Below are 12,614 nucleotides of genomic sequence, written 5' to 3'. Positions count from 1 at the left end.
AAATTTTAAATTATTTTGATTTTCTGTAAAAGTATATTAGCAAAGCAATCATTTCACAAAGCCTATACTTTGGGTAATTAACTGGATATGTGAAAGATAATACAAAAATGATCTAGAAAATTATTCCCAAAATAGAGCTCAGATCACACCCGCCCTTAGGTTCGGGAACATTGAAATTGAGCTGCTATTTTATAAAACTCTGAGAAAATTTCAGAGTTTTCTCTGAAGTGGGTGAGGGTATTAGCAAGGGTCTTAAAGAACTGAGAAAGGAAAGTGGTTGCTAAGTAATTAGGTTGCCAACTATACTTGCTAAGAAAGGGGGATGTGAAGATTCAGAAAATTATAATAATTGAGCCTGAAAAGAATTCATTATTTGAAATAATGTCACCCAGAGTTTAGTCTTGAACAGAGGGCATCGTTAGAATGGTTTGATTAGGTGCCTTGACATAGAATACTGATCATATCTAGGTGTTCAAACAAAAGCAGTGTTTGAATTTCAAACCATCTTACTCCATGAAAGAGGGTCATCATCTTTATCAAACATTTAAAAAGCAGTAAATCTATTTAATGTAGCATCACAGCAGGGATGAGAATATAGGCAAATAAAGATAGACATTAAATCATGCCAAAGCATGTGGCTTTCCCCCATATATTTCTGATTTTTCATTAACTGATTGGCAGTATCAACCTAAAATTAGTTAGCTCACTATGTGAAAATAATTTTTGTTTTTTAAAGGAAAAGGTGTAGTGGAATAATATTGAATAATTTAACAATCCTTTATGACTTATCTAGCTCTTTCTTTGCAAATTGACTCTGTGCTGCCTGGCAGGATCCCTGAGCAATTGGAGCATTGAATTTATAGGTTCTAGAAACAGCTGAGTTATTAAGATTATAGTGCTCATTCATTCATTCAACATATTTTTAGCTCTTATTATGCACTGTTCTATGTATGGTGCTCACAGAACTCATATGCTAGTGGGGGGAATAAATAGATGCATAATGATAACAAGTCAGGTGGCAATAAAAGTGCTAAGAAAGAAGATAGAGGTGGAAAGAAGGGTGATTTTCACATATAGATGTCAGAATAGGATTTTAAACTGATTTATATATATAGAAATGTCAGATTAGGATTTTAAACTGATCCCTGAGCAAGAGCCTGCATGATGTGAAGAGCACCAAATGGATATCGAGCAGAACATTCCAGGTGTAGGTAAACTGGTGCAGAGACCTGAGAGCAGGAGTGAACAAGAGGAGAGGGTAGGAGACGATTCAGGATGTGAGGAGTGGGGTAGGATGAGTTCTACAAATTATGTGAAACCTTGAAGCCCATGGTTAGAGCTTTAGTGTTTATTTGATGGAGATAGAAAGCCATGGGTGGGTTGTGACTCAGGTGGGACAGGACTTACATGGTTATGCAAAATAGCTGTCAAATTCATAGTACATGGACATAAATAAAAGTAAAATTTGCTCTTATAAAGCTGCCCCAGATCACAGTAAGGTTTCTCAAAATTTATAATTAAGTAATACATATATCTTGTTATGTCAAGTAATACATCTTGTTATGTCAAGTCACATAACAAACTACATTCAACCTAAAGGGATCATCTCCACCTTCCTTCAACATGTGAACAATTACAATGTAGATAGGAAAGCAGAGAAAACATAGTTGTTGTATATCTATTATGTGCCAGTTTCTGATACTACAAGCTTTTTATATATTTTATTGTTGTATAAAATAAACCACTGACAAGGTTATTAAGGATCATTTTCAAAGCAAGTAAGAGGTGCATAGGGCAAAATGAGCTAGGATCTTGCCTCCAGAGTGACCTTTCCTCCACTAGCATATTGATGGTCATGCTGGTCATGCGGTTTAGGCACCCTGACCTTACATATCGCTGGTCATGAAGTTTGGACTCTTCCCTGACTTTTCCTCCCCTGGCATGTCACTAGGCCTGTAGCTGAAATACAACTGAGGCCGCTGAACCGGTTTGGCTCAGTGGATAGAGCGGCGGCCTGCGGACTGAAGGGTCCCGGGTTCGATTCCGGTTGGGGGCATGTACCTTGGTTGCGGGCACATCCCCCCGGGGGGGCGTGCAGGAGGCAGCTGATCCATCTCTCTCATCGATGTTTCTAGCTCTCTATCCCTCTCCCTTCTTCTCTGTAGAAAATCAATAAAATATATTAAAAAAAAAAAAGAAATACAACTGAGGCCTAGATGTTAACTCTAATAGCTTAATGCTTAAGGGAGTGGTCATGCACAGGCTTGTATAGGAGGCTATGAGACTATTCTCTGGCTCCCTTGTTCCTCCTCCAAGGGGATCTACCAAATGACTAGTGACATGCCAGTGATCAGCAGTTGCCAGATGTGGGGGGAGGTAATGGGAGAGGTGAGAGAATGGGTGAAGGGAATACATTTATTAAGTTAAGAAAGTTCAGCGGGGACCCATCAGCAGAATAGAGAAGCAAGAACTCAAGTGTCTGAAAAAGAGAATGTTAAAGAAGGCTAGGGCACAACTAAAAACTAAACTTGCTTGTGTCAGAATTTTATTTACTGTTTATAGGTACAAAGATTTGGGTTTGAATCCAAATACAAATATAAAAATGAGAAAATTATATTTTTAAGTCATTTTTGAACAAATCCACTTTCACCCCAACAGTATTGGGCGGTCTTACCGGTTCTCCTTTATCCCCTTTCTGACCAGGTGAGCCTGGTACTCCGGGTAATCCTGCTTCCCCCTGAGCAAAAATGAATTTCTGTGTTATCAAACAATCTGTCACATTGGGCTAAAGATAAGTGGTTTATAAATATTATGCCAACAATAGTAAGATATAAATCCTTGCTCCCTCTGAGCTGATGCTGGGCCCTCCACTGGAATGTCCTTCTTCCCTTGCTCATGAGGCTCACAGCTCTCCCTCATCAGCTCCTCCATGCGGCCTTCCATGGACTGGGACACGTGCTGCTCCTCTGTGGGGCCCTTGCACCTTGTACTTGCCTTTTGTGGAGCTTTCTATACAGCATTAGTCACTACAGGAAATAAAAGATTCCTCTAAACTTACACCTAATCCCGATCCCCACTCCTCCAGCCATGGGTGAAACAGTAACAGGATGCATTAAGCCTAAGGGCATGCATGAAGTCACAGTGCTAGGGGACAGCCTCTCTAGGCACTGCAGCAAGTTTTCCTTTCCTCAGGTATGGGTGGAGAGGGGTGGAGAGGAAAACCATACTTAGCCCACTTTTAAGCACAGGCCTTTACATCCACAAAAGAAGTGAATGTAAGTCCAGGAGCCCAGACTTCCTGACCACAGGACCATATTGGTGCAAGTGAGACAGATTCTCTGAGTATTTCCCATACACGTTATGACAGAGGGAGCTAGCTATAAGTCAGGGATACTGGATAAGTAGTCTCCACACAACAAAGAATTACTATGTATTTGTGTTGAAGAGCAGGCACTGTGTTTTCTTCAACTGAGAACTCCCAGAATTGAAGCCTGTTCCTGGCACAGGTAAAGTACTCAATACTTGTGTGTTGTACAGGTTGTTCCTCCCTTCACCTTCCTATTCATTCTAATTCACACCCGGAAAAAAGGTCTGATGGGCTCAGGACCATCCAGATAAAAACTCAGGAAATCCCCAAACCCCTTCTCTCTCTCTCTCTCTCTCTCTCTCTCTCTCTCTCTCTCTCTCCCTCCCTCTCTCTCTATCTCTCTTTTTTTAAAAAAATATTCTGATTGATTTCAGAGAAGGGAAAGGGAGAGGTAGAAACACTAATGATGAGAGAGAATCATTGATTGGCTGTCTCCTGCACTCCCCACACTGGGGATCCAGCCTGCAACCCGGGCATGTGCCCTGACTGGGAATCAAACCGTGACCTCCTTGTTCATAGGTGGATGCTCAGCCACTGAGCCATGCTTGGCCTGGTCCAACCCCCTTCTCTTAATCAACTTCCATGGTTCAGTGGCTTAAGCATTTGATTCAACTAGCACTGAAGGACAAAACACATTCTGTGCACCAGGGCCACATTCAAGGGGCTGGCTCACCGTGTGGAGTGGCTTCTCCGTGTGGAGTGGGCATAGATTAATATGAGCATACCTTGTTTGGAATGCACTGGCACTGGTTTGTAAGTTCCTGCTTTGCTGGCAGATATGCAGACACTTTGCTGGCATGAGTGGGTAGTGATATTGATGCAGTACTTCCAATGCCATCCTGCTCTGAGCACTACAATCCAAAAAGAGGCTTTAGGAAATGGGCGAATTTCAAACATTCTGACATTCTAAACACTGGCTCCCACCAACTAGGAATGACTGAGGTTACCTGTTAGAACTACCTTCTAATTAACCAAAAGTTGACACTAGCATGTGAAAGTGTATAATGACTTTGCTCTTTCACTAGGTCCCCTGTGTTTTATTACACTGACAACACACTAGAAATGCATCAAAATGTTGGTTTCGGTGAGACATTTTAAAGCAATTACAGGAGTCTTTATGACAAAGTACAGTAGTAAAAAAACACTTACAATAATTGCATTGTTACAATAAAATAATTTACACAAATAACATCTGTAAATGTGTTTTGGGATCAAAATAAGGACACATATGTCATATATGTAATACCTTAATCAATAAAGAGAGAAAAAAACAACAAAATTTAAAACAAGATAATGTAATTTGAACTTTTAAGACATAGTTTACTTCAACAAGATGATTGTCAAGGCGTGTAAAAGTAGAAAAGAAAATTTTTTTTACACTGTAAGATGCTATATATTTAATTAAAGTATATCTTCTTCGAGTCCATTGTCCTTTAAAGTTATTAAAAATCTCCACTATCACAGACATGTGGTGAATTTTATACTTATTCAGTAGGTTCAGTACATGTGGGACAACATTAAAGACAAATTTGGTTATGAAGCAGTGAATTTTTTTTCTCTCTTTCTCAAAAAAAAAAATCAATCCAGATGGAGAGACTAAAGAGGATAAACACATCCTTTTCTCTCAACATCATTTACCAGGCTCCTTCCTCACCACCGTTTATAACTCCGAATTTGCAATTTAGGGGAAGGAGTTCACACATGACTTTGCATTCTACAAATTAGATATGTTTGGAAAATATTGTCAGGATACAAAACTAAAAGATTGTCAATGGTTCTTTACTGTGGTATGATCATGGTTGATATTACTTTCGACTTTGAATTTGGCTATATTTGCCAAGTTTTTAATAATAAACATGCATAACTTTTAAGACAAAAACAAATTATTTTGAAAACTGGGTAGTACTCTAATGCTTGTGATAACAATACAAAATATAAGTAAAATAGCACCCAGAAACACTGGGACTCATTTCCTGTCTCTCCACTTGTGCTATCTCATTGACTCTTTCCAGAGTTAATGATTCGCTATTTAGTTATCTTAATGTTTCTGAGTCCATAAGTATAAAAATCACATTAAAATGAAACGCGATTATCACCAAAACAGTCCACATAGCACATACGATCTGACACAATTTCTTAGCCAGTTCCTGCCCCATAGGTTCCCAGTCAGGTAACCAAGACCCAGTTAGAGATCACAATTTTGTTCTGATTCACTATATTAAATTGGGGATTTAAATGACTTTAAAGGTATGTCTCAGCCTTCACTATAAAACTGTCCACACTCTCCAAAAAGTGCCTAAAGGAAACATAAAATGTACAAGGACCTCTTCCCTTGTAAAACCTCTGGTTTTGATTTGACACATATTTAATTAATTGGCCCTCAAAATTTGAATCACATTTCTCATTTATTTTCAGCAAATGTTCCTGATTTCCTCCTTCTGCTATTTGTTCTTCATTTTATGTCTGCAGTTATGAAACTGGACTGCTTCAGATACAGAAAATTGAATCAATAGAAGCAAAGAAGTATGTCTATAGATTATTTTGAATAAATTTCACCTTTGAAATATGCTATAAAATATTAATAATAAAAAGCATGTCTGATTTGAAATTCCAGAACAAAATATTTTTAAGCAAGTACATTAAAATTTTTTAAATTCAACACATTAAAAGCACATACAAAATAACAGTTGATGTAAGAATTATAGAAGATGCACTTAAATGGCTTTTATATAATTATTTATCTTCCAAACTATGCATTCCCATTTGTAAAATGTAGGTTGCTCTATTTTGTTAATCATTAACATAATGCTGATGTCCCTCTAAATAATTATCAGCAGAAAAATAAGTGTTTTTTTGTTATTTTTTCCATAGTTAGAGATGAATTTCTATCTTATTTTATACTCTTTAAAACTAACTCCTAAGTGGTAATTTTAAAACATGATTAAAGTTATTTTTCATAATTTGTGAGGTCTCCACACCTATACTTGCTTAAAGAGTTTTCTCATAATTTGAGTTGGAAATGTCTATTATGTGAAAACACAGAGTAGTAACTTTTGGTCAAGAATATATTTGGGCCCAGCTGGTGTGGCTCAGTGGTTGAGCATTGACCAATGAACCAGAAGGTCACGGTTCCATCCCCGGTCAGGGTACATGCCTATGCAAGATTTCCAGTGGGGAGTCTGCAGGAAGCAACTGATCAATGATTCTCTCTCATCAATGATGTTTCTATCATTCCCTTTCCCTTCCTCTCTGAAATCAACAAAAATATATTTAAATATATATATTATTTGGATATATCAAAACATTATTATGTTACTTTTCAATAACAGAAAATTATTATATTAAGAGCTCTTCACAAAAGGATGATTATTTTTTAAAACTTTTGGAGAATTACCATCTTCAAGATTTAAATGTGTGACTCCAGGAAGTCTAGGTATTTCAAGGCTGTAGACTGGCATTCTAAATTATCTTTTTAGATATTTATAGAAAGACATTTGGCTGGCTTTCATTTTACTAGGAATAAAAGCCATAAGCTGGGTTGGAGATATGATTTATAAAACCAAGTTACATAAGCAAAACATAAATGTTTGAAAGACTTATCTATGCTTTGAATCAGCTGGTCACATTGTTATTCTATTATCCATAGTGAGTGATAAGAAGTTAAAAATAGTTTTTTGCATTATTAAACTATTGATAAAAAATATCACATAATTTTTTTGGTAAGTGTAGAACTTCTGAGAAATCTGAGATAAAAAAATAAACATCACCCCTGTAACTGGAGAATGATGATGCTACTGTTATAGTCTTTCACTTACGTTGAACCCAAAATGAGGATACATAATTCTCAAAGTTCAGAATGAAACACTGGGATTAAAATATCTAACAGAACTATGGGAGAGTTCTAAGATGGGTTTCTTACTTGGAACACATTACTCACCTGGCTTCAACAGAAGCTATTAGCTGCTGCCCTACTTTTGGGCTCTATAGACTAGACAACTGGCATTCTACCATCTTCACATGCCAAGAAAATTAACTTACCTTAGTATCTGATATTTCGCAACAAGTTTCTCTAGCTATGATATTTGAGTCACAGTAGATTTTAAGTTGGTGAAGTTCAATCTATTAAAAAAATAGTAAAAGATATATCATTAATTTTTTAGAAAATTACATTTAGGCATTAAGAACTATGGTAATTTAACTGATAAGAAATAAAGAAGCTAATACAAATAAATTACCAGTAGATATTTTTTAATATTTTTATTAATGTAGGATCATGGTTTTATGGACCATTTGAGAAATAGATTCAGTTATTGAGATGAGTCTATATATAATGGAAATCAAGGAATGAAAGCAATTGCCCACAAAATGAAGACTATATCAAAATAAATATTCTGAAAAACAATAAAATCAAAAGTCTGAGCAGATGTTGGAAAAAGCTTTATCTATAGTTCCAGACCTATTTGAGAAATGGAAAAAGATGGTCACTTCCCAATAAGAAAAAAAATGTGTTTTTATCTATTTTTCGTGGATTCTGTCTAATACCTATGGACTTTATATTAAATTGGCACAGTCTTGAGCAGGATGCACAGTTTTTACAAAAATAATTGATTCCTTCTATTTGTTCAGCAGATTCATGTTTTTTTGGCATTTGGACATGAAATTAAAGTAGTTCCAGGAAAATACAATCATGCCTTTAAATGCAAGATCAAACAACCACATAAGAGCAAGCAAACAGTACAGACTATTAATAAAATTTCAATATGAGAGATGCTTAAATAGGCTATTTTAAATTACTTTGTGGTTGAAAGTTTAATAACATAATTAATAATTAATCATATGATGACTAGACATATAAAATAGGGCAGGAACAATCTCATGCCTCCACTCCTCCTCCCTGCCTCTTTCTCTGTCTCTTTCTCTGTCTCCCAAAATAACAGAGCTAGATTATGCTTTACTTTGAGGTCAATAAGCACTTTCTACAGAAAGACCCAACTGTAATATTATAATAATTAATCCTATGATAATAGAAAGCAGACATCTGCAGTTCTAAATCCTAACAACACAAAAAAGCGGAAAAAAAAGAGGAAAAACACTATAACTGACCGTCTACACTGAGATAAACAAAATCAATTCAGCTCATAGGAAGCATTAAGAACTCCAGACCTCTTGTGAATTCATGAGCTGCCTAAGATTTGCAACCAATGCAAAATTATGAGATTTAATTTCTTTTCTACAACTTTTTCCAAGGTTACTGAAGTTACATTTTATTTATAAAGTTTAAATACACTGTCTTACATAGTCTAATGAAATACCAGGCAGCAACATATCCATTATGTCAAATGAAGAAGTGGGACAACAATTAATTTTCTTAACTAAACCTTATTTATCATCATTTTTATCAAAATAGTCAATAAATATTGAAATTCTATTATGTACAACTACAGTGCTAAGCCTTTCATATGAATTATTTTACTTAACTGAAGATAATCAATTTTTATTAAACCTAATCAAGTACCCATGATACTGAAATTACAATCAAGCCAAGTTTAATCATGCTTTTGTTATTCATGAGTTACTTTAGAGTCCTTCATTGACACAGTGCTTTAGAATGAGAATGTTTAGGCTGTCTTTTACTGACCCTTATCACACAGGATTTGTTAGGTTAAAAAAAATCCTTTCTACCAGTATTGTCACCTATCTCTTTCTCATAAAAGCACACAAGTAGCATATGTAAAATAAAACCCAATCATTAGAATTTTTTCAATAATATACATTCTGAATAAATAAAACATTTTCAATTACAACAGATCTTATGAATCATAGAACTTGTAAGAAGATAATAAAAAATTAGTCCACTTAAAGTTTCAGCAGTTTATCTGTTATTTAGTATTAAAAGCTGCATCATTGTGACATGCCTTTCATTTTATCCTTAAATGAACTGATTCCATATTGAACTATTAAACTACTATACAACACTATACTTTTCACATTATGTGTTTTTATAAGGATACACCTGATATTCTTCAGCCTCAGATTCTGGTTGAATTTTTTCCATGGGTGAAAGTTAATGACTGGACAGACACTCAACTTTCAGAGGGTGAGCTCTGAGCCTGGCCCCCACTCTTGCAATAACTTGTTCCTCCCTTGTTTCTGTTTCTCTCTGGAGATTATGATTTTCTCTCATTGTACTCTCTAGAACCAGAGTCCACTTTGCTCTCTCTAGTCCTATACAGACCAGATTCCAGTCCCTAACTCTGGTACATGCAGCAGGTACTACTGCCATTCCCTACTTCTGTTGTTAGAATTCCCTGAAGCTGACTTCCAATCTACCTGCATTCCATGTACTGCTGGGAGTCACATGTCTGTTGTTCTAGCAGATGATCTCCAATTCCTCTCTTTGGAAAGACCTTTCTGAAAGCTCTGGCTAGTACTGTTGTTATTTCAAGTAATACTGTTATCATTTACTGACATAGACTTTAATCCTTCCATTAGCCTTCAAGAACTTTGAGGGCAGGAATGGAAGATACTATTCTTCTACTTACTTTCTTATTCTAGGGTTGAATGCCATGTCTGGCCCTGAGTAATGAATGTACAGAGAGTCGATCGCATATTAGGCACTACAATACATACTCTACACAATAACAAGTAATTATATCTATTGACACTCTTATAATTGAGGATACTGAGACTCAGATAAATTAACAGCTAACAAGATAAATTAGCAGATCATACAGTTAAGTAGATGAGATGGGATTTACGACCACAACTGTCTGATCCCCAAGCTAACGCACTATCCATGATGCCATATCTTGTCCCTACATGGTCTTCTGCTCTGCCTATTTTGCTGATCATCGTTGAACCCCCGTTATGGCATTCTCACTGAGTTTTTCACTATCTCTAAGAGAAGACAGTTTAAAGATAATATTTCATGTGTGGCCCTGGCCGGTTTGGCTCAGTGGATAGAGCGTCGGCCTGTGGACTGAAGGGTCCCAGGCTCGATCCCCAGCAGGGGGCATGCAGGAAGCAGCCAATCGATGATTCTCTCTCATCATTGATGTTTGTAACTCTCTCTTCCTCTTCCTTCCTCTTCCTTCCTCTCTGAAATCAATAAAAATATATCTTTTTAAAAAAGAAAAAATGTGTGTGTGTGTGTGTGTGTGTGTGTAAAATTAGCTGGCCAAATATATATCTGAAAAGAATTATACTTTTGAAATAAAATTGAACTGTTCAGTACTTTGGACAGCAATATCAATTCCTATTGGTGACCTGCATTCCGATTATTTTTATATGGTTCTATGATTTCCCATGATTCTACTCATAAGAAAATGTAAATTCATCAGTCAGATATATCTCACTTTGTAAAGATTACAGACCTACTTCTATATAGAAGTCAATTATAAATCTTTATCACCTGAATATCAAATGTAATTTTTAAAGGAACTTTTCATCTGAGAGTGTTTTGGTATCTAACTGTTCTCATCAAAATGACCTACTGATATAATTGGTGGCTATGTTTTAGTCCACTGGAACCCTGAAAAATCATTATAAGCTCATGAAAAATAGTCTGCAATACAAAGAAGTTGCTATTCTGAGGATGAATAAATAGTCTATTGTACTTGATAATCTGGAACCATTTAAAGTTCATCTTTTTCCAGTCCTTTCTATTCAAAACATATAAGCCTAGACACCAGGCTTCCTTTTTGTACTATATTTTCACTTTTACTAAAATTCAATTTTAGCAACCTTATATTTTAAGGCATGCCCTAATTCTTTTAAATTCACAGACTGAAAAAAAATGGGTGAAAGAAAAATGGGTGAAAATACACAGAAGATACTATATGTGAAAATACAGTACATAGCTAACCTCATATCTGATGGAAAATTAATTTCAACAGTGTTAAGAAGGCCATGTCCTACATAGTAATTAAAGAAATAAGTTTTAAATAAGATATTTTGTTTTGATATAGAAATTTGACTACTTCTCTTTTACAATCAACATCACAACTCACGTCCACAGGCTTGCCATCTGAAGCTCGTGCGGTGATAACAGTCCTTCCTTGAATGTCCACAGCATCCTTTTCATCGGTGTGCCGGCTTGCAATTAAATTACAATCCATATACAGTGAAACTCCCCGGGATTGTATACCAATGCCAAGTTTATGCCACTGACGATCAAACAAAGAACGGAGTTCTCGATTTTTAAACATGTAGTTCAACACTTCTCCCTCAGCAGCACGGAACATAAATTCCACCACCTTCTTTCCACCATCAACTACTATAGAAACCTGCAAAAATGCAAATTATCTTTAAATATTTTAAAATCAGTGTTTGAAATTATTAAAGCACACAAATAAAAACTCGGCATGCATGTTAGTAAACTGAGGTACTTAGGAAAATGTCTCAGATAACACCTGTGTCCTCCAGATTGGTTAACATAAAAGAAGAGCAAAATATCCAGCTAAATAATGGTTTAAATATGCAGTATTCTGGTGAATGTAATATGCTCCTTTCTAAACAGATCACCTAGGAGCATGTGTGTGTGTGTGTGTGTGTGTGTGTGTGTTTCTGTATGAGTCACTCAAGAATTAAATGCTACTAATTTAATAAGAATAAGAATATGATCACTTTGATACCATTGTAATTAACCTAGTTATTAATAACAGAAAAGGAGCAAAGAGAAGGCCAGATATTATAGGCATGTCATTTAGACAGCTTCACCAGGAAACTGCAACTTTACACTACCTAGAGGACCAACAAAGGGGAGACAGACACATAAATGTGGGAGTGACATAGGGAAGATACCTGAGAACAATGGTCATTGGCCAAAATGGGCATGGCCACTGCAAGGGCAAGAAATTGGGATATTTAACCCCCTGAACAAAAGAATTCACTCCCTTGGTTCCTCTTGTGGCTCTTGGCACTCTTAGGACTTGTGTGACTCTGGGCTTGTGGCACTCTCCTGCATTCGCCCACATGGCCCAGGGCCATGGGGACCCCACACAAATGGACTAATGGACTGAAACCAGCCTGCTACTGAACTGGACCTGGCTCGAACATGGAAAGGAAACTTTGGACACTGGCTCTGATTTTAGCTTTACGGAAGGGATGTAATTCTGTGGAAATAAAGCTTTCTACCATATCTCATCCTCCCATGGGGCCTCCGGAATGCTTATTCCAGCAGTACCCCAAGAACCCCATTCCCACCGATGACAACTTTTCGTGGCTTGGAAACTGAGATCAACTTCTT

The 12,614-nt window shown here is 36.4% G+C and overlaps 1 protein-coding gene across 1 annotated transcript in view; it reads right to left on the bottom strand.

Moving 5' to 3' along the window:
- Nucleotides 1-12,614, bottom strand: part of COL19A1 (collagen type XIX alpha 1 chain) — a 277,248-nt gene that overhangs the window by 229,832 nt on the left and 34,802 nt on the right. The window contains 4 exon segments of the mRNA XM_023754306.1: nucleotides 2,675-2,737; nucleotides 4,093-4,218; nucleotides 7,406-7,486; nucleotides 11,377-11,652. Coding sequence (XP_023610074.1) covers nucleotides 2,675-2,737; nucleotides 4,093-4,218; nucleotides 7,406-7,486; nucleotides 11,377-11,652 — 546 coding nt within the window.

This window comes from Myotis lucifugus, unplaced genomic scaffold, assembly GCF_000147115.1.
Source record: "Myotis lucifugus unplaced genomic scaffold, Myoluc2.0 scaffold_59, whole genome shotgun sequence".
In the NCBI taxonomy this organism is placed as follows: Eukaryota; Metazoa; Chordata; class Mammalia; order Chiroptera; family Vespertilionidae; genus Myotis; species Myotis lucifugus.
Note: the sequence above shows the minus strand (reverse complement) of the source record. Positions and strands in the feature narration are given on the sequence as shown.